The sequence below is a fragment of the Melospiza melodia genome, chromosome 2 (genome assembly GCF_035770615.1).
Source record: "Melospiza melodia melodia isolate bMelMel2 chromosome 2, bMelMel2.pri, whole genome shotgun sequence".
Classification (NCBI taxonomy): Eukaryota; Metazoa; Chordata; class Aves; order Passeriformes; family Passerellidae; genus Melospiza; species Melospiza melodia.
The window spans coordinates 18873397-18901396 of NC_086195.1; the positions used below are offsets into that span (position 1 = coordinate 18873397).

The 28000-nt window shown below is 42.1% G+C and overlaps 1 protein-coding gene across 8 annotated transcripts in view; it reads left to right on the forward strand.

Annotated features, from left to right (window-relative positions):
• The window catches only part of GPM6B (glycoprotein M6B), a 106846-nt gene that overhangs the window by 74109 nt on the left and 4737 nt on the right, over positions 1 to 28000 (forward strand). For 3 of the 8 annotated variants that reach the window (XM_063183322.1, XM_063183318.1, XM_063183307.1), the window contains exons 2-6: positions 18593 to 18779; positions 22157 to 22313; positions 25397 to 25568; positions 27446 to 27519; positions 27839 to 27904. In XM_063183322.1, the coding sequence (XP_063039392.1) occupies positions 18593 to 18779; positions 22157 to 22313; positions 25397 to 25568; positions 27446 to 27519; positions 27839 to 27904 (656 nt within the window). Of the gene's footprint in view, positions 1 to 310; positions 601 to 7970; positions 8091 to 18592; positions 18780 to 22156; positions 22314 to 25396; positions 25569 to 27445; positions 27520 to 27838; positions 27905 to 28000 lie in introns of those variants that run through there. The other 5 variants (XM_063183292.1, XM_063183300.1, XM_063183295.1 and 2 more) reach the window with 5 other exon arrangements.

Here is a 28000-nt window from a genome sequence, read left to right on the forward strand (position 1 = left end):
AGCATAATAACAAGGTCCCATGGGAAAGGGAGCCGTGTGATTGTGTGCCGGCGTGCACTCCCCTTGGAGACGGCGGCCGGGGGGCTCACCTCACCGCGGCCGGGGGCTCCTTTCTTTCTGCCTCGCATCTCCCCTCCCGGTGTCACCGAGCCATTCACCGCCCGGAGAATTGATTAACGCTGGTTGGGAGACGGGAAAGCGGGGCAGAGCGGAGGGCAGGAGGAAGGGGGCGCGATCGGGCGGTGCTGTCCCCGCGGTATGGCACGGCGAGGCACAGGATGGCTATTTTATAGCTGGGGACCCTGGTGACGTATAGCTGAGCGAGCTGGCACAGCTCCTCGTGGACCAGTCAGCGGAGCGAAATTGAAGCTGACAAGACTTTTCTGGCATTTTGGAAAGGACTGTAATCTACTGTAGGGGAGAACAGAGCCGCTCAATCACCGCCGCTGTAAATAGGAGACGGAAGGGAGTGAGAAAGGAGGCGAAGAGAAAAAGTGCTTGCTGGGGGGGGAGGGGGGGCGGCATTTTTGGTGGATGGTATGAAGCCAGCCATGGAAACTGCAGCGGAGGAAAATGCAGAACAAAGCCAAGAGAAAAAAGGTACCCAGGGGTCTAACAATAGCCTGTTTAAATCTTTTCATTCAGGGGGCTTAAAGAGGTTTAGGCCAGTTTTGTCACTTTTTCAAATAGCTCTTAAACAATCATCACTGCGTCTTCGGGCTTTCAGCCGTCCTTTCCTGCATGGCTTGACAACAAATTAATAGAGCATCAACCTTTCTGTCTGCGTCTGTATTTGCTCTGAATCTGTCCTAACCCTACCCGAAATGATGCTTGCAAAAGAAGTCTCGTTATTGCTGCGTCTTTGACAGATTTTGGTAAATTTGGTTTACAGAGGTAGCGTGTGCCTGTGTGTTTGCATGTTGTTTTCGGAGCCGTGATCTGGTGTTTTCATCGAGACTAGCCGTGTAGCAAGGCTTTGCAATGCAGTGTGGGAGACCTAGGTTATAGCAACATATAATAGATTATAATGTCACACAACCTTCGTGTAGTGAGTTCCATGCCAAATGCTACTCTTATTTTTAAAATTCCTTTTCTATGGTGTCATCTGGCAAATTTTACTTTGGTAGCTATCTGCCTGCACTATGATGAGGGAGAACAATGCAGTGAGTTTTGCAACATTAGATTTCAGGATGTGTTGATCACTGAGAATTGCTGCTTAATGGAGAGAACAATTCCATGGTAATGGTTCTGTTGTAAGGAGATGGCAGCGCTGAAAGAGAGGGGCTTCATCCATCCCAGCTTTACAGGTTGATTCTCTTTGGTCTGGAGTGCTGAACTTCAGAGCATAAATTCAACTCGCAAGGGATATTATCTTTCTGTGTTGTATAATTTGTGTCAAATAACCGTTCCTCTTCAGTGTAGCAGACTACTCTACAGATCATAGCAGTTTGTTGATTTTTTTTTTACTGAATGGTACAACAGCAACAAAATTATTTAAATTTCCACTGTCTTTTTACTTGAGCCATAGTACATTTTTTAACCTGTTGTGTATCGTTTATGAGCAATCTGAGTATCTCATCTGAGTATCTCATAGGCTTAAGCAGCTGATAAACAACTAGTGCATTTCCCCAAGCAGAATTCTTTCATCGATTGTTAAGCAGTTCAGATATAAACATGATAAATCCCAGTAGTGTCCAGTAACAGATTTTGTTTTCCTGCTTTGAATCTGACTCCTGCTACAGACTTCATATAAAACAAGCTTCAGTTTCAAGTAAATGAAATTTGTCAAGTGATTAGACATAGTGCTACATAATCCCCTAGGGATTTCACAAAAGGAGGTCCACTGATGAGAGATTAAACTCCGAAAGCCATTAGTATATGTGGACAATAACCCACCTCACTGCAGATTTTGAGTAATTAATGTACAAAATGCCCTGAATAGATTGACTATAAAACCACCTTGAATTGATAGATCATTCTTCAAAAATTACAGCAATTCTTTCTTCTGATTGAGGAGCTTTTTTAAACCAATGGAATTCATGTTACAATGAACACTAAAGAAAGTTATCCGCATGCATTAGCAGCTGCGCAAAACAAAATGTGTTGCTGAGTGTGTTTATGATGAGTTTATGGCTTCCCTTTTGTTTTGGCAAGGATGAAAGAACAACATGTAGAACAGTAAATCTGCTTCCAAGTCAAGGAGGTTGATCTGTTGCTTTCATCAAATGCAAGCAGGGAGCCTCCTATCCCAATGTTACCACAATTTCTTATTTTTTTCTATGATAATTTTATACTTTGGATGTGTTACATAAGTATATGTATGTAACACTTGTAGGCTTTGTTCCTGCTGATTCTCTGATTCCTGAAAGTAGCATACGGTCTCTCACAGTATGCTCTGTATTTCTCTTCACTTAAATTCTCAATATGCTTCACAGCAAATTAAAATGCAGAAAGCTGAAAGTCCTACTCCTAATTTCTATAGCAAAACAAATACACCAGATCCCCTGCAAAGTTACTGCTGTGAAGTGATCATGGAGAAGACGTATTTGGTTTTGAGGGTCAGTTTTTCCAAAGTGCTAAATCTGTCGAGTCCAGTTGGGTTTTCAGATGGGCTCAGCAGGCATCACGTACCTCTCAAATGTCAGAATTTTTCAATAGGGCTCTTTCACCAGCAGCTTCTGTGGAGGAAAATGGGCTTTTTCTCTGTGTAAAGAAACTCGCAGGAAAATGCTGCTGCTTTATTTTGGGGTACAGAACAGAAGATTTCATTTACTCTCTGGACCACATCTCTTACTTGTTATGGCTCACATGCTTACCAGCCTTGCAACATTTTCTTCCTCTTCGATCCCACCTGGACTTGGTAATGGCCATCCTTTATGAGATGCCCTAGATCCAGTTATTTCAAGGCAACTGCCACAGCTTGAAGCAGCTGAAGTCCTATCACAGGGTCTTTTAACTCTTCCTTCTAGAAATTAATTGCAAAGCCTAAGCAGATAAACCAACATCTGAAGGGGTTTGGGAGATGCTGCTCTTGCTAAGACTGAGCAAGGGAAGATCATGAGCATTCTGCTTTGAGTACTCAAGTTCACAGTCAGTATGCTTTTCACTGCCAGGTTCTGGGAAAGTATCTGCATTTATCTAATAGTAAATCATGTTTTTAAGCTAAGAAGTATTTTCCCTTAGCCAGAATTTTAAATTGCCTGTTTCTGGGGTGTGTTTCCAATGCAAGGACCTCTTTGATGATGTGTTGCAATTTTGTGGAATAAATACTTGGAGGAAGTTGGGCTAGGACTATGTGCTGTCTGTGTACAGGTCTCCCAATATTGGGAGAACCCTGGAGAGCACTGCTGCTGGAGCCCTTGGCATGAGCAGTGAGGTCTCTTTTCAGTTTGAGCACCCAAAGCAATCGTATGTGAGCACTGGTGCCACACAGGTATTGGGTTGTGTTTCCCATCTCTGTGGCAAATGTGAACAGCCAGCTCTTTTGGACTGCAGTGTAGCTGAGACAATTTGCACAAGCTAATGTGCTTTATGAATAGTTACAGATTGATAAATGAAAATTGTTGAAGATTATTTAGACTTTTTAAATTTCCTAAACCGTAGAGACCTAAACCATGCTATCTTTTAATAATTTTCATGAATCCCCTGCCTGATTCAGGCAGCAATACTACCCAGCTGATGGATTCAGTGTTTATCTGACATTTGTTTCTCTGCACCCAGATGAGTGGCTGCTGTCCCAGTTTTTTTAATTGGAATGGGAACAACCCTCATGTTGATGGAGATAAGAAATAAGTCAGCTTTATGCTGTGTATCAGCAGCCCTTATCAGAGGAAAACACCATGAAAGCTGAAGCAAAATGTTTAACAGATACTTTGCAGGGCTGCAGGACAGATTGGATGCATTTTAAAGATGAAGGTTTACAAATTATTACAAATGACAGGGTTTATCTTGCAGGCATTAAATTAAATCAGAATGCGAGGACTGGGCAGGCAGATTTACTGAGGTGGAATAAATAAGAAAAACGAAATGCCGTTTTGCATCAGCAGTGAAGGATATAGATCCTGATACACATTAACAGAGACAAGAAGTTTCCCTTTTCATTTAACTGTGAGAAATACCACCAAGTTGCAAAATAAAATAAAAAAAAAAAATAAAAAGAAGAAAAAAAAGAATATAAACCCCAACTGTGGATGACCATGGTGAATTCACCAATTACACATGGGATGGAAGAAAGCCCTGGTACTAGGGTTTAGGTTCCTTATGTGAATACATATGATGTTCAAATTGCCTATGCTCTGCTGAGGAATAATGAAGACCAGTTTGAGCAGCTGTACCAAAGGTCCCTTTTAATTGGCTCTTCCCTGCTTATGTTCTCTTGATAAAAGAAGACCTTGTGGTTACTAATAGCTGTGAGCTCTATTATTTTTATAGTATATGGAGCCATATTTCAGCTTTTAAGCTCTAAATACACAAGTATATACTAGTCCAAAAATGGAAAGAAAATACTTTGCTTGTCTTACACTATTGCACACAGTTGTACAGTTGTGTTTAAATGAAGCTGTAAAGTGCAATGTGAGAAAGGAATGGATTGTCGTGCAGTTTATTTCACTTTTAGTAAAGTTATTTTTACATAGTGAGCTTATGACATTTTGATGCATCACAGATGTATTTTTCATTCCAACAAATTGGAAAAAAAAAAGTATTTTTTAAAAATATGTGTTATGATCATGAACCAAAATTTCCAGGGTACCCACCTAATGTAAGGCTCACACAGTGGTATCAGAGCTGTCAAGCCATTCAAAGATATTTAGTATGCTGCATATTTCCCCCCATTTTAAGCAGTTGATTGGTGTTTCAGATCCACTGACAACAATAACTGCTGTAAGCATAAGTCCCTGAAGAATATGACTGTAGGAAGAGAGGTCCAGCCCTGGGAGAATCTGGGACACACGATATTCTGGGGATAATAATTTGGCAGGCTTAGTGATTTAGGTTTTAATGAATAGGATTTGGTTTCTAAATAGGAGGGGGTTGAAAAATACTCAGAGCATGTACTCATACTGGTCTGAACAACCTCATGAAAGCAGAAAACCTAGACATATGTGCCATGGGATATGGTAACGGGGGTGGGGGAAACCCAGATGGCACTGGGTTGTGTGTGCACAATGGATTTTGCAGCAGGAGCAAAGGGGGCAAAGAGGGGGGGAAGACCTCCTTCAGTTACTCTGACCCTTCCCCATTTTCTGCCCAGCCTTGCTCCTTGTCCATTGTTCATCACCAGACCATCAATGACCAAACAGCACTCTTTCTTTGCTCCCATGGACTGCTTCATCCGCTGAGACAGATGAATATTAAAACTGTGTTTCCTCTAAACCCAAAAGATAAAGGCAGCAAGCATGAGGATGTTGAGCACTGTGAGTTTGATTACAGGCATGCAGGATGATTCATCCCAATGAATATTGAACACCACAGTCTCCATCCGTGTGCCTGCGTGGTGTGACATGGAAGCATTGTCAGTTCTGTAGCTGTGCAGGACTGAGGACAACCTGATTCTGACAGGAGGCCTCGAGCTTGGCTGTGGGTGGGGGGATATTGTAACCTAGACCAGGGAATACAATTAGTGCAGTTAGTTACTCAAAAAGCAAAAGGTAAAGATGCCATTAAGCCTGTTTCCTTTCCCAGTTACTTAGGGTACAGAGTTAAATTCCAATGAATATGGACTGTGTGTAGTAGTTGTTAAGCCACTGAAGCCTGAGGAGCTTTTGACCTGGTATGGATTTTACATGAGTGGACCTGGGTGGGTCCCAGCAGAGTCACCCAAGATGCTCTTCAGCTTCAAAGGTCGTGTCAGGCATGTACTAAGGGCTACCAAACAGCCATTGCTGAGTGGCTCTTTCCCTTGAGCCAGTGCTCAGTGGAAAAACTGAGATTCCTTATGGTGTTTGAACTGCCAGCTAATGAAAGGAGCCCTGTTACTGCAAAACCAGAAATTGCTAATTAAAGAAACCAACTGCCTAGAATATTTTCGCTTACAGAAATGATGCTACAAAGTTTACATGATGTCTCTGTGTTTCAGGGTTTGATGTTTGTACAGCAGACAGGTGACTTCACCAGCATTCCCCCAGGCTAAGGGAGAAAAGGAGCTGCCTGCTCTGCTGCTCTGAACAAGTGCTTTTTGTGGCCACTGCAGGAGAAATCTCAAACTGTGGGTTCAAGCTAGTAGGATAAAATCATCTTGATGTGGAAGGTTTGGCTTAGATGCTGCTGCAGTACAAATGAATAATTCTTTTCTTTTTGGAAGTCTTTGCAGCTGGTTATTTTTAATCTTAATTAAAAAAAAAATCTGAATGTGTTACCAGTGTCCAGTAAGTAGCCTCAAAAAGGCAGGGGGCAGACATTGGGGAGGCAGAGAAGGAGAAGAGGTATGATGTACTAGCGAAGAATTTTGTTTTCCATTTTGTGTCCAATTCCATTTTTATGGCTTTCTTTGTGATCTCCCAAGCAGGATTGTTCCTCTCTGAGCAGAAGGAGATGATATCATCCTGAGAGTGTGCAGTCATTTTGGAACAGTACTTTCAACACATTTTGAATTTTGTTATGCTCATAAGATGTGAAACTTGTCTTTCCTAAGAGGAAGAATGAGCCACACAATACAGAATAATGTCTTCTGTGGAAGATTTACTGATACCTGCTTGCTGGTTTGTGTGTTAGATGCAGAGAGGAGAAAATTACCAAGCCATAAAGTATCCTTTAGAGAGCTATTGATGCTAAATTTATGTAGAAAACCCAAAAGACTCTTAGTATTGGAATTTGTTTGCTGATAAAGAAGACCAACAAATTCTTGGTTTTTATCTCTAGATCCAGCATTTGGATTCAAGGCCGAGATTTTTTTCTCTTCTTGACATATGCAAATGTGGCTGTGCCAAACTCCTCACAGCACAAGCAGCCAAACCATATGAGAGGGACTGGGTCCAGGACCTTCTGAGCCTCTCATAGGCTTGAAATTTATGGCATTTCTACTTCTCCTGCCCCTTGAAATTTGTCTGTAATCTAGTCTACAGTAGATGACAGCCTTCAGGTTCTCCACGTGCCCAAACGCTGCTGAATTGGATTTGCTTCAGCCAGAAATAATGGTTACTTTCTCTCATTTAGCCCCTGCAGAGGGGGACTCTGGTGCATTTTGAATAAAGGTCTGTCAGTGTCACCCTAAGAGCTTTGACAAGGCCACAGTGGTAGCAATGGGGACATGTAGGCTCAGAAGTGGTTTGGTGCTGTTTCCTGCCTCCTCAGGGGCACAGAAACCCAGTGCCAGTGAGTGTGCCGTGAGTGTGTGAGTGGGTGAGGTGAGTTACTGCATGTGGGTCTTGTTGCTGGGCTTCCTCTGAAAAGACAAGGAGAAGCAGGACTGCTCTTGAACCTGGAACAAATAATTTTCAACACACTTGGTCCACATTTTTGGATGTGAGCAGAGCCTAGGTGAAATAAAACCTAAAAAAAAACCTTTTATTTTTTTAATGTAAGATAGTATCAGTGCAAACCTCTGTGTTTGCCCTACCTTGACATGAAGCCATAACCTTTTTCTTTGACAGCATTAGAGTATTTTTAAAAAACAGGTAATGTGATTTTCCATGACTTTACCTTCCTTTTCTGCTGGAGCAGAGCTTTTTGTCATGGACAAAGAGAGGGATACATGAGAGTGGGTGGGGGTAAGGAATAGAGGGCCCTTCCTTATGTGTTTTAACTCAAATCCTAGGTAGATTTTCAGCTATTCAACCTTTCTTAACACCTGTGTGAGCATTTCCCTCTTGATCATCCCTCCTAATCTCTTCCCTTAGTCTGTAAGGTTATGTTGTTTCAATTCTGAAACTACCGTGTGTTTTTCTGGGCTCTTGTTTTTAAAGTTAAATGACTGAAAGTACTGAACTAAGACTTGCTGGTGACACTGACTTTTTACCACCTAAAATTGGCAGTGATCACCAGACCAGAAATGGAAATTGGCAGGTACCACTGGATGTACAGGAGTTCAAGGCCACACCGGTACCATCATGTGCCAGCATTGAGAGGCAATATTAGTCCTTTGGGGATTCAAGGTAAATAAAGGGCTGGGTGAAAGGGAAATGAAGAGTTCAGAAATGGTAGTAGCATAAACTTAATGCTTTGCAGTAGTCCTAACAATTTATGATAAAAGTTCCTCTGTTTTTCTTGTTTTATTTGTTAAGGCTGTAAGGAGTCTACTTCTTTTTGTATGAATACTTGACATAAATTTGAATTTCCTTGTTAATGCTTGAAAGACAATGTGTGGTGTGAGGGACAGCTTCCTTTTATCTGTGCTCCCAATTGCTTCAAAATTGTTTACGGATGAGATGAAATAGTTTGGGGGTTTATGTGGATGAATCTATCAGACTTATCAGCCACAAATGCAGAAATGACACTAAAGCAGTGAGAGCAAATCTGACTCACTGGTAGCCTGTGCTTCCTAGACAATATCCTGTGGTTTGGTTTGCATTTTTCCCTTGCCAGAAGCACTAAATGCATCTGTGAGAGTCTAGAGGAGGATTTCAGGTGAGGCTGTAAAAATGGTTTGGTGATTGTTCATGCCTGTCCTTTCGATGTCTGGCTGGAGACCTCAAGAAGATCCTATTTACTTTTCATGAAGCCTTATTTTAAGGGTCTGTGGGGGAATTGAGTTTTGAAGCATCTCAGAAAAGCACCTGAAATGAAGCCATGATTGATCACATTAGAAAATTCCAGTCTGACTGATGGATAGCACAGCAAGGGGTGTATATGCTCAGAGACAGCCTTTGCAGCTAGCTCAATCCAGAATTTTCCTCTCTTTATGGAGCTGAGTGACTGAAGCCTGCTTGACAGCTTGTTTGCTGGAGAGGCCTGCCTCCGCATCAGAGACTTGCAATGCAGGGAAATATTCACCAAAGCTTGCTGCCTCATACTTCCCCTTCCCATCATATTTTCATACTCATGTGCTTTAGGATTCAAATGTTTATGTATTTCAAATGGCTTTTTTTCCCCAGAAATACTTAGGTCACAAATTTTGATCTGTCTTCAGTATCAATATTTATTTGACTATATTTTATGACAAGTTACCTGGGTGACAGGTTTGGGGCTGCTAGAAGGCATTTCCAAGCCTCACGTTTAGTACACACGGGATATTTTACACACAAAGGAAATGCTTCAGGGAGTAGTGGTAGATTATGAATGCTGCCTCCCTGAGCTGTGAAGGATGTGGAAGGAGCAGGCTAGACCCGGTTATCGGGGTCTTGGGCCCCTTCAGCTGTCCCCAGTGATGAGACACGTCCATATGTGCTGGCACAGATGAGCCAGGACACAGAGATGCACAGCCTTCTGTTACAGCAGCTGGGAGTCTGGCACCTAAAATGGTGCTAGAAACCCTTGTTTAGGCAACTGAACCCTTGTCAGTCTGCCTTGGGAATCTTTCTGAACTATCATGTAGGTAAATATGCCTGTCATGAAGGAGTTGAGGATGAAAGGGTTCTTGGTGATGATGAAAAGCCTCCCACGCCCACCAAAGCCCAGAAATGCCCGCTCAAGGGAAGATGTTTTAAATGCACTTCAAGAAATTAGAAGTCTTTTAGGCAAAAATGAAACCTCTCTGAACAGGTCTTGAGTAAAACCAACCTGCCAGTGATGGATTAGCCACTGTGAAAATGCTGGTCTTTATTCCCTTAGCTTGCAGGGAATATGTCACTTCAGTCCCAACACCAATTCCTGCTATAAAACACCTCCCTTCAGCACTGGCCTTCAGCTCCCTGCTGCTGGGTGGCACTGGCTGCTGTGCTGAGATAACCTCTGCTCCCTTGACAAGCCACAGGATTTCTTGGGTGTCTTTGTCTCCTCTGTCAGTGTCCAAATGGCATCACTATGAGGGCTCCTCTGTGGCAGTCCTCATGGCATTCACCTCTTCTCCCAGGGTCTCCAGGTACAACATGATCTCACTTCCCTAATTTAAGCTTGAATCCAGCTCTTGAGCAACTAGGGAAGAGTCAGTGTGGAAGATTCACTGCAATGCTGGAGCCAAGACATCCCCAGAACACCTGCAAGCCTAATGAGCCTTTCAAAATGCTAAAACATTTTTTTCCCAGAAAGCAAAGTGCCCATCTTTTTCTCTAGAAAGAGAAACTTTGCAGTGGTTGTTTAACATGAGCTTAGCTGTAGGCACAATTCCAGGTTGTGTGGGTGTTGTTTGCTTTATGGAATTTTTTTTTTTTTTGAAACCTGCTTCCCCCAGATGCTGGGAGGTGTTTCAGCTGCTCTGTGAACACATAAGGGCATGTGAAGGTGGAGTATCTCCCTGAAACAGCCTTACTGCTCCTTTGCTGAAACAGGCTCAAGTTTTGGAAATGATGTGGGGATTCAGCTGGGGAAATAATAGCATGAAAGCTGTTACAGAACAAAGGACTTCTACAGTTACAGTTCAGTTCTCTCACTGCTCCTCTTGTTCCATAGTTGAGTGAATGTCTGGGAAGATCTTCGCATCTTCAGTTATCTCTTAAATTGAGAATTTACCTTCTGAATCTGAGATCTGCCAGGCTGGAATACATACACACACAAACACACAGGTTTTGGCCCTGTTTTGAGCTCTAGGGAGAGAGAGGTTGTGTTTCTTGTTTGCTTCTTTATAGCTTAGGGAGGAGTTCAACTGGGGAGGCGGTCAGTAGCGGTGGCTGAAATCCAGTGAGGCTAAAGTCTTGCTCTCCTGCTGGGTGCTGAAGGCTGGTGGAGGGTGAGGTGAGTTACAGCTGGCAAAAAGGTGGAGCTAAGAGTTTCAACTCCATTCTTCCAGGTAAGATATTCACCTCTGAGTAAAGTAAAAGTCGGCTTTCAAAATCATGTCAGCCAAGATACAGGTGGGTGTGGAGGATGGTTGGATCAAGGAAACTCAAGTGTCCTTACAGATTTTCACAGAGCTATGGAAGTCACTCATGAAACCAAAATGCCTTTGTATTTCCACACTGAGCTTGTCTAGACCTTCAGGCATTTGGATGTCTTTGGCAGTTTGCCTATTGCTTCATCTCTTTTACCTTTCTGCCTTGAGTTTTTCCAAAATTTTCTCCTAGGCTGGCACCTTTTGAAGCAGCAGTTCCAGCATTTTGACCCTCCTGAGCGTTTCTTCAAGGAGGAAAAAGTAAGGGAAGCAAGAGGAGGAGGGCCAGGGCAAGGGCAGAAAGGAAGGAGGATCTTCAGGCCTGTTGAGCAGTGAACTGAGTGTTACAACCCCAGTTTGGACCAGAAGCTGCCCTTGCTGGTGCAATGTGTTTGAACTTTGAGCTCTGCATGCCAGTGAGCATTTCCACATGCTCAGGCTGCACTGAATCCCAAGGGTTATTTTGGATAGTAAATGCTAGAACAAGTCTCCAGGAGAAATAACACCAAAGCATTTATCAATAATGCCTGATCTGTCCCTTATGTGAGAGTCTATTTTTCAAATCACCAGCTTATTTTTTTTCCTGCAGAAGTAGTTTAGAGTAAGAAATATCCCTCAAGAATTCCTGCTGAAACCTGTTTGAAGTAAGGCCTTTTCCAAGGTATAAATTAGGTATTTTTCTTCTGCTATGGACTCCACTGTTTCATAGGCCAAAAGTAAAACAGAGAAGACATGAAATAAAATGTAGTCCTGCCTGACCTGACCTCTGTCCAAAAGCAATAAAGCTGGACAAGAGCAACTCTCATCCCACCATCTCATGGGGCAGCAGTGTTCTTCCTGTGCAGGTCTGACTCCTTTCTCTCACACAGCAAACAGCAAACAGCTGGGATGGGCACTTGCAATGAGGATGGATGTAGTGATTCGTGCTCTGAGGATTTTACTGCCTGAAAAAGATAACTTCAGAACACCTGTGAGCTTAATGAGGCTTGCAGAGGTTGGAATGATATAGATGGGGAGTGTGTGTATTTCACTAAATTTGAAGAAGGTAAACTAGATAAGGCATGTGAAAAACAGGTTCAGATAATTTATCTTTGCATGAAACAGGTTTGGTTCCAGCAACGGGAGTGCAATTTTTTTCTTGTAAGAACTGCTGATTTGGGAAGAAGAGATTTGGAGAAAAAAAAAAGGGTTATGATTACTGCTGTCTGTTCTTAGAGTCTTCTCTGCATCATTTAACACCATTCAGAAGAAACAAATCTTGCCATGGTGAAACAGCCTTTTCTCCAATTTGAACATCATTTTTTCCTTAGTGAGAGAAAAAAATATATTTTGCTGTAGATGAACGCTGATAACCTCTGAAAGGCTGTTTGGTTTGTTTGAGCCCTTTTGTTTGTTTGTTTGTTTATTTGTTTGTGGGGGTTTTTGTTACTCATGGTAGAAGAAAAAAAAGTGCTTGATTTTAAACCTGTGCTTACTGTATTTTTGCAAACAAATTTAGGAGCCACTTATTATCATTATTCATACAGTACCACAGCAATTCTTGGTGCTTTGTGGATTTGAAGAGGGGTCTGCTAATGGTTCCTCCAGGCTGTGAGATGCTTGTTCTTAGTGTGCACCAATTCTCCTGCATTCTGTGTGTTGGTTTCCAGCACAGGAGGTGTGAGGACTTTAAGTTCTCTTCTGCATAAGAATATGGAAGCATCGAACTGATAACAGAGAATAAATACCTTCTCAGAAGAGGGAAACTAGCTGTATGACAGTGCTGAAACCAAATATCTTGTATCTGTATCAAGAACAACTGGAGAAGTTACAATGAAAGCTGATGACCTGCAGAAAGGAGCAACTTGTTCTTCAGGTAGCTTTTAAATAGTAGAGGTTGGGGTGAGGTTTACTGGATGGATCAGGCTACCCCAGATCTCACAGGTTTTTACTTGAAAGAAGCATCATGTGCTGGCCACTTGGAGGGATAACAGAGGTGCTCCTGCTGCATTTCAGGTCTGATCCTTCATGGCAGCCCTGATGGCAGTGTTCTCCAAAGGTCATGTCCCCTCACCACAGGGACTCTGCTGGCCGGGAAGGAGTTATTGATTAATAACCCTGGAAAAGGGGAATGCAGATACACTGGGGAGATATCAATCTGGCTAGACTAAAGTGCATTTACATTAAGTTTTCAGGCTCTTATGAGTCAATTTTCAGTATAAGTTAATTTCACAACTTTTTATTTGTGTAGGACAAAAAGGCAAAATTAGGAAATAATGAAAGAAGTTTCTGTGGAAGAGCCTTAGGTGGTTTGTGGGAGGAGAAGAAAGGATTTTCTCTATTTGAGTTCATCGCTTATTTAATCTGTTTAATGTTAATCCACTGGTGAGTGAACATTTATTCTAAGTAGTAACAGCAGTTTTTGCTTTGTGTCATGTTTTGTAAATCAGCAAAATTTAAGATGAACAGGAATGAGTAAGGATAGAGCTTGGACAGAGACTTCCATGTGATTTAATGCTGAGCCTTTTCAATTTAGTCCCTTATTAAAGCATGGAGATAAATTTGTCACAGGCTTTAAACTTACGCTTGTAAGGTGAAATATTTTATCTTATTGTGCTGTTACCACTGACCCTTGGCTGCAGGTGTGGGTGACAGGTGTGAGGAGTTACCTTATTTCCAGGCACTGGCTTAGTCTCATGCAGAGAAGAAAGAGGTAAATTCCAATTTTGCTTCTGAAGTATTAGCCTGTTCCCACATCCCTCACTGCTTCTCCTGTGGCTGCCTATCATGCAGCAGGGAGGAAAATGTACATCCTAGCATGCATAAGCCATTCAGAATGGAAATTTTCAAACATACGGTGGGTGGCAGACAGTAAAATTGACAGTTGCTTTCATTGACATAAAGTTCATTTTCTGACAAAAATCCATGGTGGTTTAGGCCTCCAAGGGTATTATTCATGCTTGCTATTGGGCAGTCTTCAGCACTGGGGAAAGCAGGAGGTAAATGTCAAGTACTGAGTTGTCCTCTTACATTTATTTGTGAATTGGGAGTGATGCTACCAACACTAGGCTCCTGTGGATGTGTAGTAATGAGCCCGATTTAGTTCTATGGCTGCATTTAAGATGTCATCTAGTGCTTTCACTTAAGGTGTTATCTAGGGCTTTTTTCCCTTGGATTTCTTGCAACCTTCCCTTTGTTAGGACAGTTCCTCCCCCCCGATTGTGGTTCTGTGTTGGAACATGAAGTGCAATTTCTGCCGTGTATTAACTGGGCTGATGTCTGACAGGCCAGCATTTCTAAAAATGTGTTACACAATTACAGGAAGTAAGTGACAAGGAGAAAATGATGCCCATTGTTTTATCTTTCATGGGAGGGGAAGAAACCAAACTTCTAAGGAAAAGAAAGTGGGAACTAACAGCTACAGGATCCTGGAGATTTAGCTCCCTGAAATGGGATACTTTTCAAAGCTCCTTTCAGGTTTTCTTGGTTCTGTGGTTTTTTGTTCCATACTGATCTTGACTATGGGCCAGTGGTTAGAACCTGAGATGCACTGAGGCACTAGTTCAGCCTAGGAGGTGTTTGGAACATTAGACAATAGGTTGGTTTTCTTTCCAAAAGGTGTGAATATTCTTTCTTTACAGCATGTTTAACATGCTTTGCTTTGAGGGAGGGCTTTGTGAACATCAACCTGTCTCAGCTTTTCAAGTCTGGGCTTCAAGAACTGATGTATGATGTTCCTAGAGCAAGCCCTAGGAATACTCAAGGAAGCTACCTGATCCTATTGCATTGTCTTTTGTAATTTCCAAAACACAGATTTGACCTTAATAGGATAAGGTACTGTGTGAGAACTGCTGCTTTTTTCTTTTTATTTAAAGACCATTTTCCATTAATTCTCTATTACCTTGCCATTCTGAGTTTAAATCTTAAAGCTGTACTTAAAATACCAAAGGAGGTTTAGCCACACAATCACCATTTGGCATGAGAAATTGAATGGCTAAGCCCCTGCATGCATGCAGTAGGCTGTACAGTGCTGAGCAGATTGTATAATTGTTCATCATACATTAAGCAACCAATTGCCGATTTATGTACATATGTAGGTTCATCCTTTACCAATTTCCTGTGACTGATAGCTGCCAGGAGATTAAAAGAATAGCCAGTTCCTGTTTCTTTCTCTTCTCTTTATTTTTGTCCTTTAGCAAGAATATTTGTGTGTGTGTGTGTTTAATAGCATTCATTCCCTAGAGAATAATCTCAGTCTTTGTTTTAGCTGGCCTCCTTCTGAGAGTGTGTTAAATCTGTAGCCAAGATCACAGGCAGCTCTGGGCAAATCATTGGGCTGTTATTAACCTGCCTCCATGGCAACTGCTGCTCACCAGCCTGAGGACAAAAAATGTTTTTATTCTGCTGAGTTGCACAAAAGGTTCTAGTGATGCCTTGCACAAAATGGCCATTGAAAGGGAAGATGCAGTGATGTGTGTTTGCGCTGTACAGTTTCATATTTAAATAGTTTTACATTGTTTCATGGGAAGTGGATATACAGCTGAACAGTGCAGCACTTTGGCCATATGGAAAGTAAAAACTTTGAGCTGAAAATTTGAGCTGCTTATGCTCTTATTTTTGTCAGCTTGAGTTCACAGGCCTTCAGCCCTGCAGTTGTCATCAGAGTGTTAGCAAGTTATTTTGTGAACGTGAGCTAGGCAAACATCTTCTTGGGGTTTCAGCTGTACTGTGTGAAGATATTTGCTGACTTAGAGTTGCAGAGAGAGAACATAAAGGTTTCCTGGAAAGCTTTTTAATTGTTTTCAGAAATCCTCTGCTTTGCTTCAGTGCTTCTTTGGGAAGGTTGGTAAGCGTATCTCAGTTCTTGATCAGCTTCAAATTGTAGCTAGTTTTGAAAGCTGCTCTTAGCAGTACAGTTTTAGGCTTAAATGTGTTAAAATTATAAAATTGGCTGTATTGCTTGGGCTAGGCATGGCTTTAATCTGCTCATAAAGAGTGTTCACAGTGGGATCTGGGGGGAGGTCTGGCAGCCCCAGCACTGAGATGAGGTTGCATCCTGCAGTTAGTTACCCTCTGGCAGGAGGCCGTGCAGCTCTGCTGTCAATTTGGGTGCAGAATGACAATGTATGGATGGATGCTGTCTCTTGGAAACATGCTGGTTTGGGATGCTTCATGTGCTTGCAAGCTGACTGTGTGCTGTTTCCAGGTGTACCAAAGTCTCTCTGATTCCTGCTTTAGTCTTGGGGTCAAGGTGAGTAGTTCCTGCAGTTCCACATTTGGGCAGTTTTCTCTGTTTCTCTGAGGGTGTCTAAAACCAAGATACCCTTGGCTTTGTTCTACACTGAGAAAATGAAGGCCGTCCAAATTATCTGATGCCTTTTTACTTGGACTGCAGAGGAAGACAAAGAGTATGGCCACAAAGACAATGTGTGTAGCTGCCAGTTGCTGAGAGGTGAGAGGGGGTCTGCCACTGTTACCTTGTGTTTGAGGGTCTGTGGATTAGTGGCAGATACTGTCATGTGTTTGGGTAAGGGATCCAACAAACTCCTCAGGGCAAATGTTCTGCCAATGGCCTGGAAAGCTGGCTTGGCAGTATGGGTATTAAACATCAATTCTGGGTCTACACCAGTTTTTAGCTTTGTCAGGCTGCTCCCATTTTCTGAAACCAACAGCTTTCCTTTTGGATCCTGTCAATCTCTTGGTTTTGCTTCCAGCTGTTTCATTTTCTGTCTTTGATGGGATCCTTCACTAAAGCAGTCTGTGGGATCAGCACAATTTAAGTGATCAACCTCTCCACACTAAGCAATGATCAGGTGTTGGGTCTCCTGCTTTAGGAGTGTGGCTCGAAAGGTGGTTTGTTTTGTGCTGTGACCACAAGTGTGTTGTCTGCTGGGTCAGAGCATGGTTACCTTTGGATAATCTTGCATGGCTAATCCTGCACCAGGTGCATGCATTTCTTGGATTAACTCTGGGAGGTTTGGACCAGATGCTACGGAGGAGAGCCAGGCTCACATGTATGGCTGCTCTTACATGTGAGCTCTCTCAGGCAGATTCCCCAAAGCAGAGGATTGCTCTGCAAGGTTTGTTGTCTGAACTCAGCTCTGGACCTCTGTGATAAAATGAAAGCCAGAGATGATTTCCTCTGATAGCGTGCATTTGGATTTTGTTTGGCCCGTCACTGCCGAGTTGCAGTGTTTGCTCATTTGGCAGTATTTTTGTCATGAAGATAGTTCCTACTGAGTGGACTCCAGCTGTGGACTGACTATAAAACCTTCCCAGGCTTGTTTCTATACAATCAAATCTTGTCTGCAGTTAGTGAAGTAAGTAATTTTGATGGTGATAGCTGCTTAAGCCTGACTAGGGCATTTGCTAGTAACTCTCTAAAAGAAGAGTTTCTCACTTATGAAATGGGAAATCTTTCAATTATCGGATGCATATTATTCCCCAGTGCCTCACAGAAGTGCCTGCTCTGCAACTCATTCATTAGTGGGAAAAAGAGGGGGATAAAAATAAACTTGCCTCATGTGGTGGCTGGAGACTTGCTGATCTTTGTGAGGAATTTTTTGGGTGGGAAGATGTGATGTCCTCATTTGCCAGCTGTTTCCTTGCCTTCAAATGCTCTGTCAGTGCAGCGCCTTGCCATAGCAGCAGTGGCTGTCGTGCGACGCTGGCCGTTCCATTAAGCGTTGTCTTAATGGCTTGTGTTCTTTGCAGTTGTATGAAATGCACATTAATGGGGACAGCTTAATGCCATCACCCTGAAGTAATGAATTGCTATGGATTGCCATTACCATTACAGCGCAGTTAAAAGCTGCGTTTGTTTCCGATTTACATTTCCCAGCTTTGTAAGCAGATGGGTTTTCAGGCCACGCAGTTGGAACAAACCTGGCAATTCAGCTGCAACCTCCTTATTGCAGTGTTCATACAAATAGCAGCTCTGGGGGGGATATTTTGTTAACTCAGACCAGTTAAACAATGCATTTCACTTGATCATGATACTGCAAATTTTATTTAGGGATCACTGTAAATCCAGTGTATCCTATAAAAAGCTGGAAATGTACTGTCTATGTAATACAGCTTCATGCATCTGCCCTTGACAAAAATTGTTACTCTTTGGACTCCATTCAGTTGTTCTGTTGTAAAAGTATCTGTATCCCTATAATATCATGGGGATTTATATAAAAAGGTAAGTTTTATATAAATCTGCTGGGAGAGTGTCGTGTAGCTAAGTTTTGTGGACCTAAAAGTATTCATCTTCTAATGAAAGTGCAAAGCATCTCCTACTTTTCCAAAAGGCTTCCTTGTCTTGAGTAGTTGCCTGTCTAGCTCCCAGAGTGCTGCCAGCATAGGTGCCATTAGTAAAGCTGAAACATGGTGAGCTCTAGATGAGCAGCTGAATTGCAATGGATCACTTTAGACAGTGATTTTTTTGCTTTTTCCATTTCATAGGCTGTCTCATCGATCTCCTCTTGATCCTGTAAAGACAGGAGCACTCAGCCCACTTTCTGGGCTTTGAGTCCATACCAACAGATCTGTAGGTCACTGCTTTAGAGGGTGATGCTGTCTTGTACCACCTATAGATTTTTTGCTTAGCATGTCAATGCCTGGGCCTTTTATTCCCTCTGGCTTTTACCAAGTGCAGAACGAATATTCTTTTCCTCATAATTTGCTTTTTGCTCATGACATTTCTTTTGCTTTCTCTCTTCTGCTTAGGTTGCTTTGAATGTTGCATTAAGTGCCTAGGAGGAGTGCCATATGCTTCACTCGTGGCAACCATTCTCTGCTTCTCGGGGGTAGCGTTGTTTTGTGGCTGTGGCCACGTGGCGCTCACGGGAACCGTGTCCATCCTCGAGCAGCACTTCTCCACGACTGCCAGTGACCATGCTTTGCTGAGTGAAGTGTAAGTATGCCTCCCAGTCCCATTATTCATCACAACACCCTCATGCTAAACAAGCAGAGATGGCTTCAAACCTCAGTCTCCATCCCTGAGAATTAGGTTGCTTGCTTTTGTAATGGCGCTCAGTCATTTACTGGTGTTCACATGCAAAGAGTCAAAGGGTCCTGGTATCTGCTTATCCTGGGACCAGCACTATGTAATCTTCAGCAATATCAGACAGTGGAATGGAGTGCACCCCCAGCTGCTTTGCAGATGGCACCCAAGCTGAGTGGTGCAGTTTGCTTACCTGAAGGGAAGGATGCCACCCAGAGGGACCTTGAAAGCCTTGAGGAGTGGGACTGTGTGAGCCTCATGCTGCTCACCAGCAGCAAGTGCAAGGTGCTGCACCTGCTCAGGGCAATGCCCAGTATCAATACATGCTGACACATGAAGGGATTGAGAGCAGCCCTGCCAAGAAGGACTTGGGGGTGGTCTTGGATGAAAAACTGAACAGGAGTAGGAAATGCGCACTTGCAGCTCAGGAAGCCAATTATGTCCTGGGCTGCATCCAAAGCAGCGTGACCAGCAGGCTGAGGGAGGTGTTCCTGCCCCTCTGCTCTGGTGAGACCCCACCTGGAGTGCTGCATCCAGCTCTGGGTGTGCTCAACACAGGAAGGACATGGACCTGTTGGAGTGACTCCAAAGGAGGCCACCAAGATGGGTATGGGGGCTGGAGCACCTCTTCTGTGAAGACAGGCTGGGAGTTGGGGCTGTTTAGCCTGGAGAAGAGAAAGCTCTGGGGAGAATTTAGAGCAACCTTCCAACACCTAAAGGGACCTACAAGAGAGCTGAAGAGTGACTTGTAGCAGGGCCTGTTGTAACAGAACAAGGGGTAACAATTTTATTTTAAAAGTAGATTTAGTTTTTGTTGATGACATACAGTTGTAAGGGATGTCAGGAATAACAAAGAAGCATGGTTCTGACCATCCCTCTCATATACCAGAAGCTGGTCTGGTATATGAGAGAAAAGAAAGAAAAAAGTAAAAAGATCTGCAAATGTAGCCTTTGGATATAACCACGAGCGAAATATTTGCGTCATTTATGTTCCCAAGGCTTCTCTGTGAGGTCAGAGGAAGGCCTGGAGTGCTGCCTCAGGTCCCATGTCCAGCAGCCAGCCCAGCCATGTGTGGCTGTGATGAGGGGCCCTGGGATGAGCAAGGTGGGCATGGTTCATACAGGAGTGCACAGGCAGCAAGCCAGACAGGTGATATTGAAGACTCTGATATCAGGGCCCCGTGCAGCACACTTAATTCTTATTTTCTTTTTAATTTCTGTTCTCACTGACTCCCTGTGTGTGCTTGCAGGCATAGACCTGCCAGTTTGCTGCACACCCTCTGAGCACTGGGGCTGGTCCCACAGCACCATTTCGGGGCTTCCCCTGTCCACAGGACCCTCTGTACCCTGACCTGCTCTGGGACTGCTCCCCACTGGGTCCCCCCTTCCAGCACTGCCCACACTCAGTCCCTGGCTGTGGCTGGCAGTGTGTCCCCAGCTCCAGGGCACGAGCCACCAGGGCCCTGCAGTTATACAAAATTAGTGACAAAATGTAAGCAGCTGTTCTTCAGCAGCTGGGTAACAAAACACCCTGTGCTTGCATCAGCCTCCATTTGAGCAAAATAGAAGAAATTGCAAAAGCAGCAGTCACAGGCAGCAAGTTTTATGTTTTGGAGAGTTGTTGACAATGTTTCTTGTCATGTCAGCACCAGCAGCTGGGGAAATGCATAATTCCTACCAAAGCAGCTCAGGGCTCACCACTGTGGAGCCAAGGGGGTGAGAAGGGAGAAGAGGTATTAGAAAGGGGCAAATCTGAGGCTACAGCAACATTAAAAAAAAAAGAGTTACTAACACACCCTTTGGAATAGACTTTTGTAACCACTTTTCCTGTTACTGATTTCTGGTAGAATGCATTGGGTCTTTCCTGGACTATTGATGATGGTGAGATGATTTCTTCTATACTCTCTCAAATCCTGAGTTAATTGTTTTGTTCTTTACAGCAGAGATGTAACAGATTTATCCAGTTATTTTTAATCAGTTTGGAAAACAAAGATAACACTTCCCACATAAAATTTTAAATGAGCAATATCCTATTTTGATACAAGGGTAACATTTAACTATATAAATGGTAGTCATCAATTTTCCTTAAGCTAAAACATTCAGATGCTCTTTGGAGATCTATGCCAGCAGCTACTTGGTGGAGAGTGGCAAGAATCAGAAAAAATATCTTGAGCAAAGCATACTTATCCTCAGAAAACTGGTAGTGTGGATGTATAAATTAACCTCTTAGTTCTATGAATAACTTCATCGAAAATAACCATCCCAACAATCAAATTAATTTTAAGAAGTTCCAGGGAAATCATGCTAATAACAAAATATGACTTTTGAAGACCTGAAATGTTGTATGGAAGATCTGGAATTCTGGTCCTCCAAAATAATTAGCTTTGTATACAGAATCTGGCTGATAATATTTAGAAATTTTTATTTTCATCTACCTATTCTAGCTAAAGGAAAAATACTGTTAGAGTGTCATTGCAGATGGTAGATTTTTAAGAAATCAAGAACTTTCTCAAATAACATCTGAGGAAGTGCTTATACCATGTGCCCTGAGATGATCTTCCTCTGAGTGGTTCCAGAGTACCTAAAACGGAAGCATTTCCTAAATAACTCTTCCATTAAAAAAAACCAAAACACACATTTTGAGGCACTCAACACTGCTGTGACTTAAAGCACTGAAACTACCAGCTCACTGGGAACTACTCTTTCAGGCTATAGGGCAGCCTCAGGAGAAGTCACTGCATGTTTGCTGAGCTTTATATCAAATATAAAATATTGCTGATCTCAGAAATTTTTGCAAACTTAAGTTAATTGGATTTCACAGGTGGAAATGGTGAATTTCAGGGACTGCTTCCTTTCCCTGAGCCAAAGGAATGACCACAGAGCCTGGTAGTTCAGTCAGGGGTGCAGCTCCAGGCTTTGCCACTTCAAAGCCCTGCATTGTCCCTGGCAGCCATTCCCAAGTTAGGAGCAGTAAGAGGAAAAAGGAAAAGCTCCATAGTGAAGGTGTGAAATTGCAGCCTTAACGTGGTGACTAACACCAGTCAGTGCAAGGACTGCAGCACCAACAGGGGATGCTCAGGTGGCTGCAGGACTAATGCACATCAGGATTGCTCACCTGGGAAGGGGCACAGTTGTACCAGTGTTTTCCTGCAGTCTGCTTGCTTCAAATGCTGAGGAGCCTTGAACTTTGTTTCTAGTTGTCTCTCATTTATTCTAATTTGAGAGGACTGACTTTGTTTTTATAGGACTGAAATCTAATTATATTCTTTCTTTATTTTCTATTTTAGAATACAGCTAATGCAGTATGTAATTTATGGCATTGCATCGTTTTTCTTCCTATATGGCATAATCCTTTTGGCAGAAGGTTTTTATACAACAAGTGCTGTGAAGGAGCTGCATGGAGAGTTCAAAACAACAGCCTGTGGCCGCTGCATCAGTGGAATGGTGAGTGGGATCAGGAATGGGAACATCAGTCTTTGCTGCCTAAAACCTGTTGGGCTCAGTTTGATTCCTGGGTTTTGAATAACAGAATGTTGTTGCCTTCTTTGTTTAATTCCTTGTGTGTGATCAGGGTCAATCCATGTCTTGGTTCTTATCTCAACTTCCAAGGCTGCTTGGTTAAATCAAAATGCTTCAGATGGTCTCCCCTGTCATAAAGCTGAACCCACTGGTCTAAAGTAAACTGAGGAGACTGCTAATTTTAAAACACTTAATGTGAGCCAAAATGAAATTCGTGCTTTTCAACATGGAACACTTGAGTGATGCTTAAAGGCAGACTGTAAAATGGCTGTGGTTTGCAGAGCTATTTAAATATCAAACTGTAATGGCTCTGACTTCCATAGTCAATTGTACTTGAGTGTCTGGATCCTTCAACAAACAGTAATGAATGAATGAAGCTTCACAACATCTTTGCACTTGAATCAAGTATTGATTTGCAGATGGCAAAAGGCAGACAGATAGAACAGCGAGGCTTTTTCGCAAAGCCCTGAAGTTACCAGCCATATTCTCTTCAGCATACTTCTGTGTTAGAACAAAATTGTAAGCAAAGTTTAACTAAAAATAAAACTTCAGATTCTCACCCACATTGTCCCCAAGGGCACACTCTGCAAGAACAGCCATAACTATGTTTCTGAGAGAAGATTTCAAAGCTATTACTGAAAATCTGAATTCAAAGCTCGTAGTTATGGAGGAAGCTAAGCAGTATGACAGATCGCCCACGGGAAAGTGTGGGTGAAAAGAGAAGAGGCTTTTGATGTGATTGTTGCATTTTAATATACAGTCTATATCCTGAACTTAAAAAATATGTACTTTCAGCTGGTTAAATACAAAAGAGATGCATGTTTATTTTCATGAGAGCTAGCAATTTTCCACTGTGCTGTTGGGTACTTATTGAATCTTTCAAGAGCTAATAAAAATAAGGCATCTGATAATTTCCCAGTTTAGTGGCTATTTGCTCAGTTTTTTTCCCAGCAAGTATGGTCTTCACCAAGGAGCAAAATTAGATCTAAAGCAGTGTTTTCAAAATATCCAAAATAAAGTAGAAACATACACATCCATGCATCTCATCAGTACAGACAATTGCTTGTGCAGTTGAGTAGTTGCAGGCACATGACTGTCAGCTGCTTATACAAATACCAGTGTGACACATGGAAATAGGGCAGAAAAATGTGTTTTCATGTTTGTCCATATTTGTCCATACAATGAAGGAGAGAATTTACCAGCTGAGGAATGGCTTGGAGCTGTGATAAGCTGCATTAATGTTTGGTGGTGACAGGAAAAGTGCCTGTGTGCTGCTGTATAAAACCTTAGGGCTAGAACAAGTTTTTTGAGGACACAAAATATTTAACAGACTAGTGACTGCAGCTGGGTACAGGCAACAGGCTTTTGGACATACAGTGACCTTTTGCCATTTTGATCAAGAGCTCCTCCACTTCTTCTTTCATTACATTACCGAGCAAAGTCCTGAAAGGCAGTCCCATCTTGCATATGATTGCTACAGAAGATAGACTTCCATCTTCCCTGAATTATTTGTGTTGGCTCTGGAAATGCAGAATAGCCATTTCCCACAGTTATCACATTAAATGTGAGAGTGAGTATATTTTTTCCTGGCTATTTTAGGATTTAAAGGCTTTGTGCACTTCCTCTCATGCACACTTCCACATACACATATGCCAACTCATGTTTTATTTGTAGTGTATCTACAGAAATCCTTTAACCTTTGGTCCTTCCCAAAATCCAAAGGGAGGATTTTCAATTCTCACACAAAACATACAGGTCTGGTGTATGGTGCTATCTAATATGAAATAGGGTATTCCAGTGGAGTTGTCTATAAATTAAAGTTTACCTGGGGTTTTATGGGCCACAGTTTTGCAAGAAATTCCACCTCCCCACACACCACCTCCCTTGGCTGAACCCTAACCAGTTGTTCAGCTTTTGCTCATTACTTGTAGGGTTATTCTGGAAAAAACCTGTGAGGATGCAAACTTCTTCCACCACTGCAGTATTAGTTCAGTCCCTTGTTCTGGGTCAGGCTGAGAATCCTTCCCCCTGAGAGCCTTTCCCATCCTTGCTGTTGTCCTCTGGCACACAAATTTTAAGGTAGTAGGGCACCAGTGCTTTACTGAAAGTGAAGCCCTTCCAGCCCACTGCAGCTGAGAGAGAACAGCCACAGCTAACAGGGAAAAGAAAGCCCAGGAGCTGTAACTGCGTTCCCCCACCTTCCAAGTGGGATCCAAATCCTGGTCTCACCAGGAGGAGGGAGCTGGGAACTGATGCCAGAGCTACTGTTTCACCATAACACTTTGAAGAGGAGGGAAAAGGGAAGGGAAAAGCAATCAGTGCCACATCTTTTAATCTAGCTGAAGAAAATGCATGTAATGTAGCAGGTTTTTTTAAAGAGCAAACCCAAACCAGAAAATTTTAGTGGATAAATCCATGATTTTCTAAAGTGAAGTAATTCATTTTCTGCTTGGCAGTGAGTATTAGACCAATTGAATCCTTCTGATCTGCTCTTAACAGTCATGGTATGTTTGCAAAAATAGGTATTTTCAAATGTTACATTCCAAATTGATTTCAATACATCAGGGAGTGTGGGGGAGCTCTGTGAGCATTGATTCACTGCATGGTTTTGATTTGCAAGTTGTATAGAAATGCTAGTATGTTACAGTTAATTTTAAAAAAACCCTTAAATTGATTTTTTTTGGAATTTATTGGTTTTAGCCTACAACCAGCATCCCTGCTTAGCTGAGAATCTTGAGAAATCAATGGGCTGCTCTTTCACATGAGGGCAATCTGTTTACTCAAGCAGGCTGATGAAAAAGGAAATGTCTGAATTACTTTCTCTGTAGCACTTAAACTACCAAAGTATTTGTAAGCAATGAGAATACTGATTTTGTGTGCTTGAAAATCAAATGCTTTCTCACTTGAATTCTGAAAGAATGCTTAAGATTACTTTGAAGCATTTTTAAGGAAATTTTAAATAGTCTTTTCAAAGATAAACACAAAGTGTTTGTGTTTTCTCTGCCCAGTTTGTTTTCCTCACCTATGTGCTTGGAGTGGCCTGGCTCGGGGTCTTCGGCTTCTCCGCTGTGCCTGTCTTTATGTTCTATAACATCTGGTCAACTTGTGAAGTCATCAAATCTTTCCAGAGCAATGTGACAGTTCCAGGGGACCAGATCTGCGTGGACATCAGGCAATACGGTACCACTTCAATCCTGATTGCATCCTTTATCCATCCTCCTCGGTCTGGCTGCTGTAGTTTTGTCTCAGCCTTATCAGATGAATCAAATGCAAAAGCATCTTCCATCTCTGAGTGTGCTATTACTTTTCTAATTAATTCACATTACACTGATCTCTTTCCAGATGCAATCAATTTAACTGAACTGACAAGTCACTTATCTGAAATGATTTTGTAGCAGCTTCCAATACTGTAATATTAGAGCAGCCCTAAAATAAACTGCTTGGACACAGTGCTGAGAAATAGATAACCAGATTGTAGGTTTTGAACCCATATGCATATATTCTGTTCTTTCAGAAAACTGTTTTACATTTCAAGATGAAGTAAATGTCTGAATCTTGCACTGACAATTACTTTCAGTTAAAAAACCAAAAACCTGCAGTTAAAAGTCTGCCATAACTAATAATGAGTTAATGCTGCTTTCTGATGACATGCAGAAATCTGAAGGAGCTGGGACAATAATTTTAAATAAGGTCAGGCTTTTCATTCCTTAAGGTGAGTTTTTCCTGAAGTTTATAATTTCAGCTTCCCTTGTGCAGAAGATCTTATGTCACCATTACCTTTGGCTTCATTCTAGCTAGCATTTTCTAGGAATGTTTCTTTATTTGGACTAAGTCATTCAAAGCTGAGAAAATGGATTCAAAGTTGAAAAAGTAAGAAAGTTTGGCTTTGCTCTCCTGTCCAGGTAAGTACAGTAGAAGAAATGACACACTAATTTTAAAAGCAAGTCTTCAAGTCAGTTAAACATCTACAGTCTATTTTAGCAGCTCACAGCAAGAGAGGCTGGGAAGACATTTTCTTCAGCAGCAAAGCCCAGGAGTGAAGGGAGATATGCTTCTCCACCTTCCTGCTTCTCCTGGTTGTTTTGCAGCTGCATTAGTGCTGGATGGGGTTGTATTGTTCCCCTGAACAGTAAAACCATTTGGGTTTCAGTGTGTGATGGGAGACAGCAGCTCCCTAACAGACAACGTGTCACTGAACTTCCTTCACATTTTTGGGTGGAAGCAATAGCTAAAAGGATGGAATTGTAGGTAGCAGTTGCAGAGAAGAAGCTGACTTGGAAGAAAATCCTATAAAATCTTTTTGAAAGCCATGCCATCCTGAGATAATTTTAATGACCTGCCACATATAGAGTTGCTAATTCCAACCAGCTGAGTTGAAATGCAAAGTTTTATGGGAAAACAAACTGGGTTGCTCTTAATTCAAATAGGTTTTGTTCAAGCTTTACATTTGTTACTGGCCTAAAAGTTTATGTTATTTTAAATCTGCTAGATTCTGTTGACTTTTCAGACTTGCAATCATGTAAGAAAACTCATTGGGAGTATATGAGGTGCAGCAGACTGAACTTTCTTGTGGCAGTGTTCACTTCATGTTTTTTACCTATTGGAACTAAACCAGAAAAAAATCCTGTAATTTTTCCCTCTAGCTCTGTATTCACAGCCTTCCACAGTAGTTTCTTGTTCAAGTGGAACCTCATCTAGTAAGTGCTACCCTGAAAGGTGCCAAGTACTTCCGAGATGTAGATTCTCTCTTCTGTGCTGAGTGGGGGGAGTAGGCAGAGTGTGCAACTGGACCCAAAGTGCAAAAAGCCAACCAACTGCTAGGCTGCCAGATGGGAAAACCACATCTGAGAACATGCCTTAGCAGCATTCCTCAGTGTGAGGAGAAGGCACAACCTGAGGGAGTTGTCTGAATTCCTGCTGCCAGCTCCAAGCTGTTCTGGTCAACGCACGGACACCCAGAATGGGAACACAACTGGCAAGTGGGTGAAAAAGATGAGAGGAATAGAAAGCCTGTGTGGATTGCTAAAATTAGTGGTTTCTTTTCTGTGGTGTTTCAGGTATTATTCCTTGGAATGCTGTACCTGGCAAAGCCTGTGGCCCAATTTTAGAGAACATCTGCAACACGAATGAGGTACAGAAATGTAACCTGTGTGCAGCTTTTGCCTACAAGTCACTTGGGCTCCATGTAATAAATAACTGATTGATGTTTTTGGAGAGAACTCATGCTAGCAGTATAAAGAGATTGCTTTAATTGTAACAATGAAGTAATTGTTACATCATCCCCAAAAAAAAGAAAATTATTTTCACACTTTTATTTCGTAAAGCTTTGCTGCCATGCTAGATGGTTTTATTATCCTTATTCTCTAGAACACTTGAAATGCATTTTATACTACGTTTTATACTATTCCTAATGAATTACTTCAATGTTTTAAATATGTTTTTTTCTCTAGTTCTACATGTCTTACCACCTGTTCATTGTGGCTTGTGCTGGAGCTGGTGCCACTGTCATAGCATTGGTGGGTAGTATTTTTTGTTATTTTATCATTAAAAATGTTCATTTTAGGCTTAAGATAAGTTAAGATTAAATTTTGTATATATTAAAGGTAGTGATA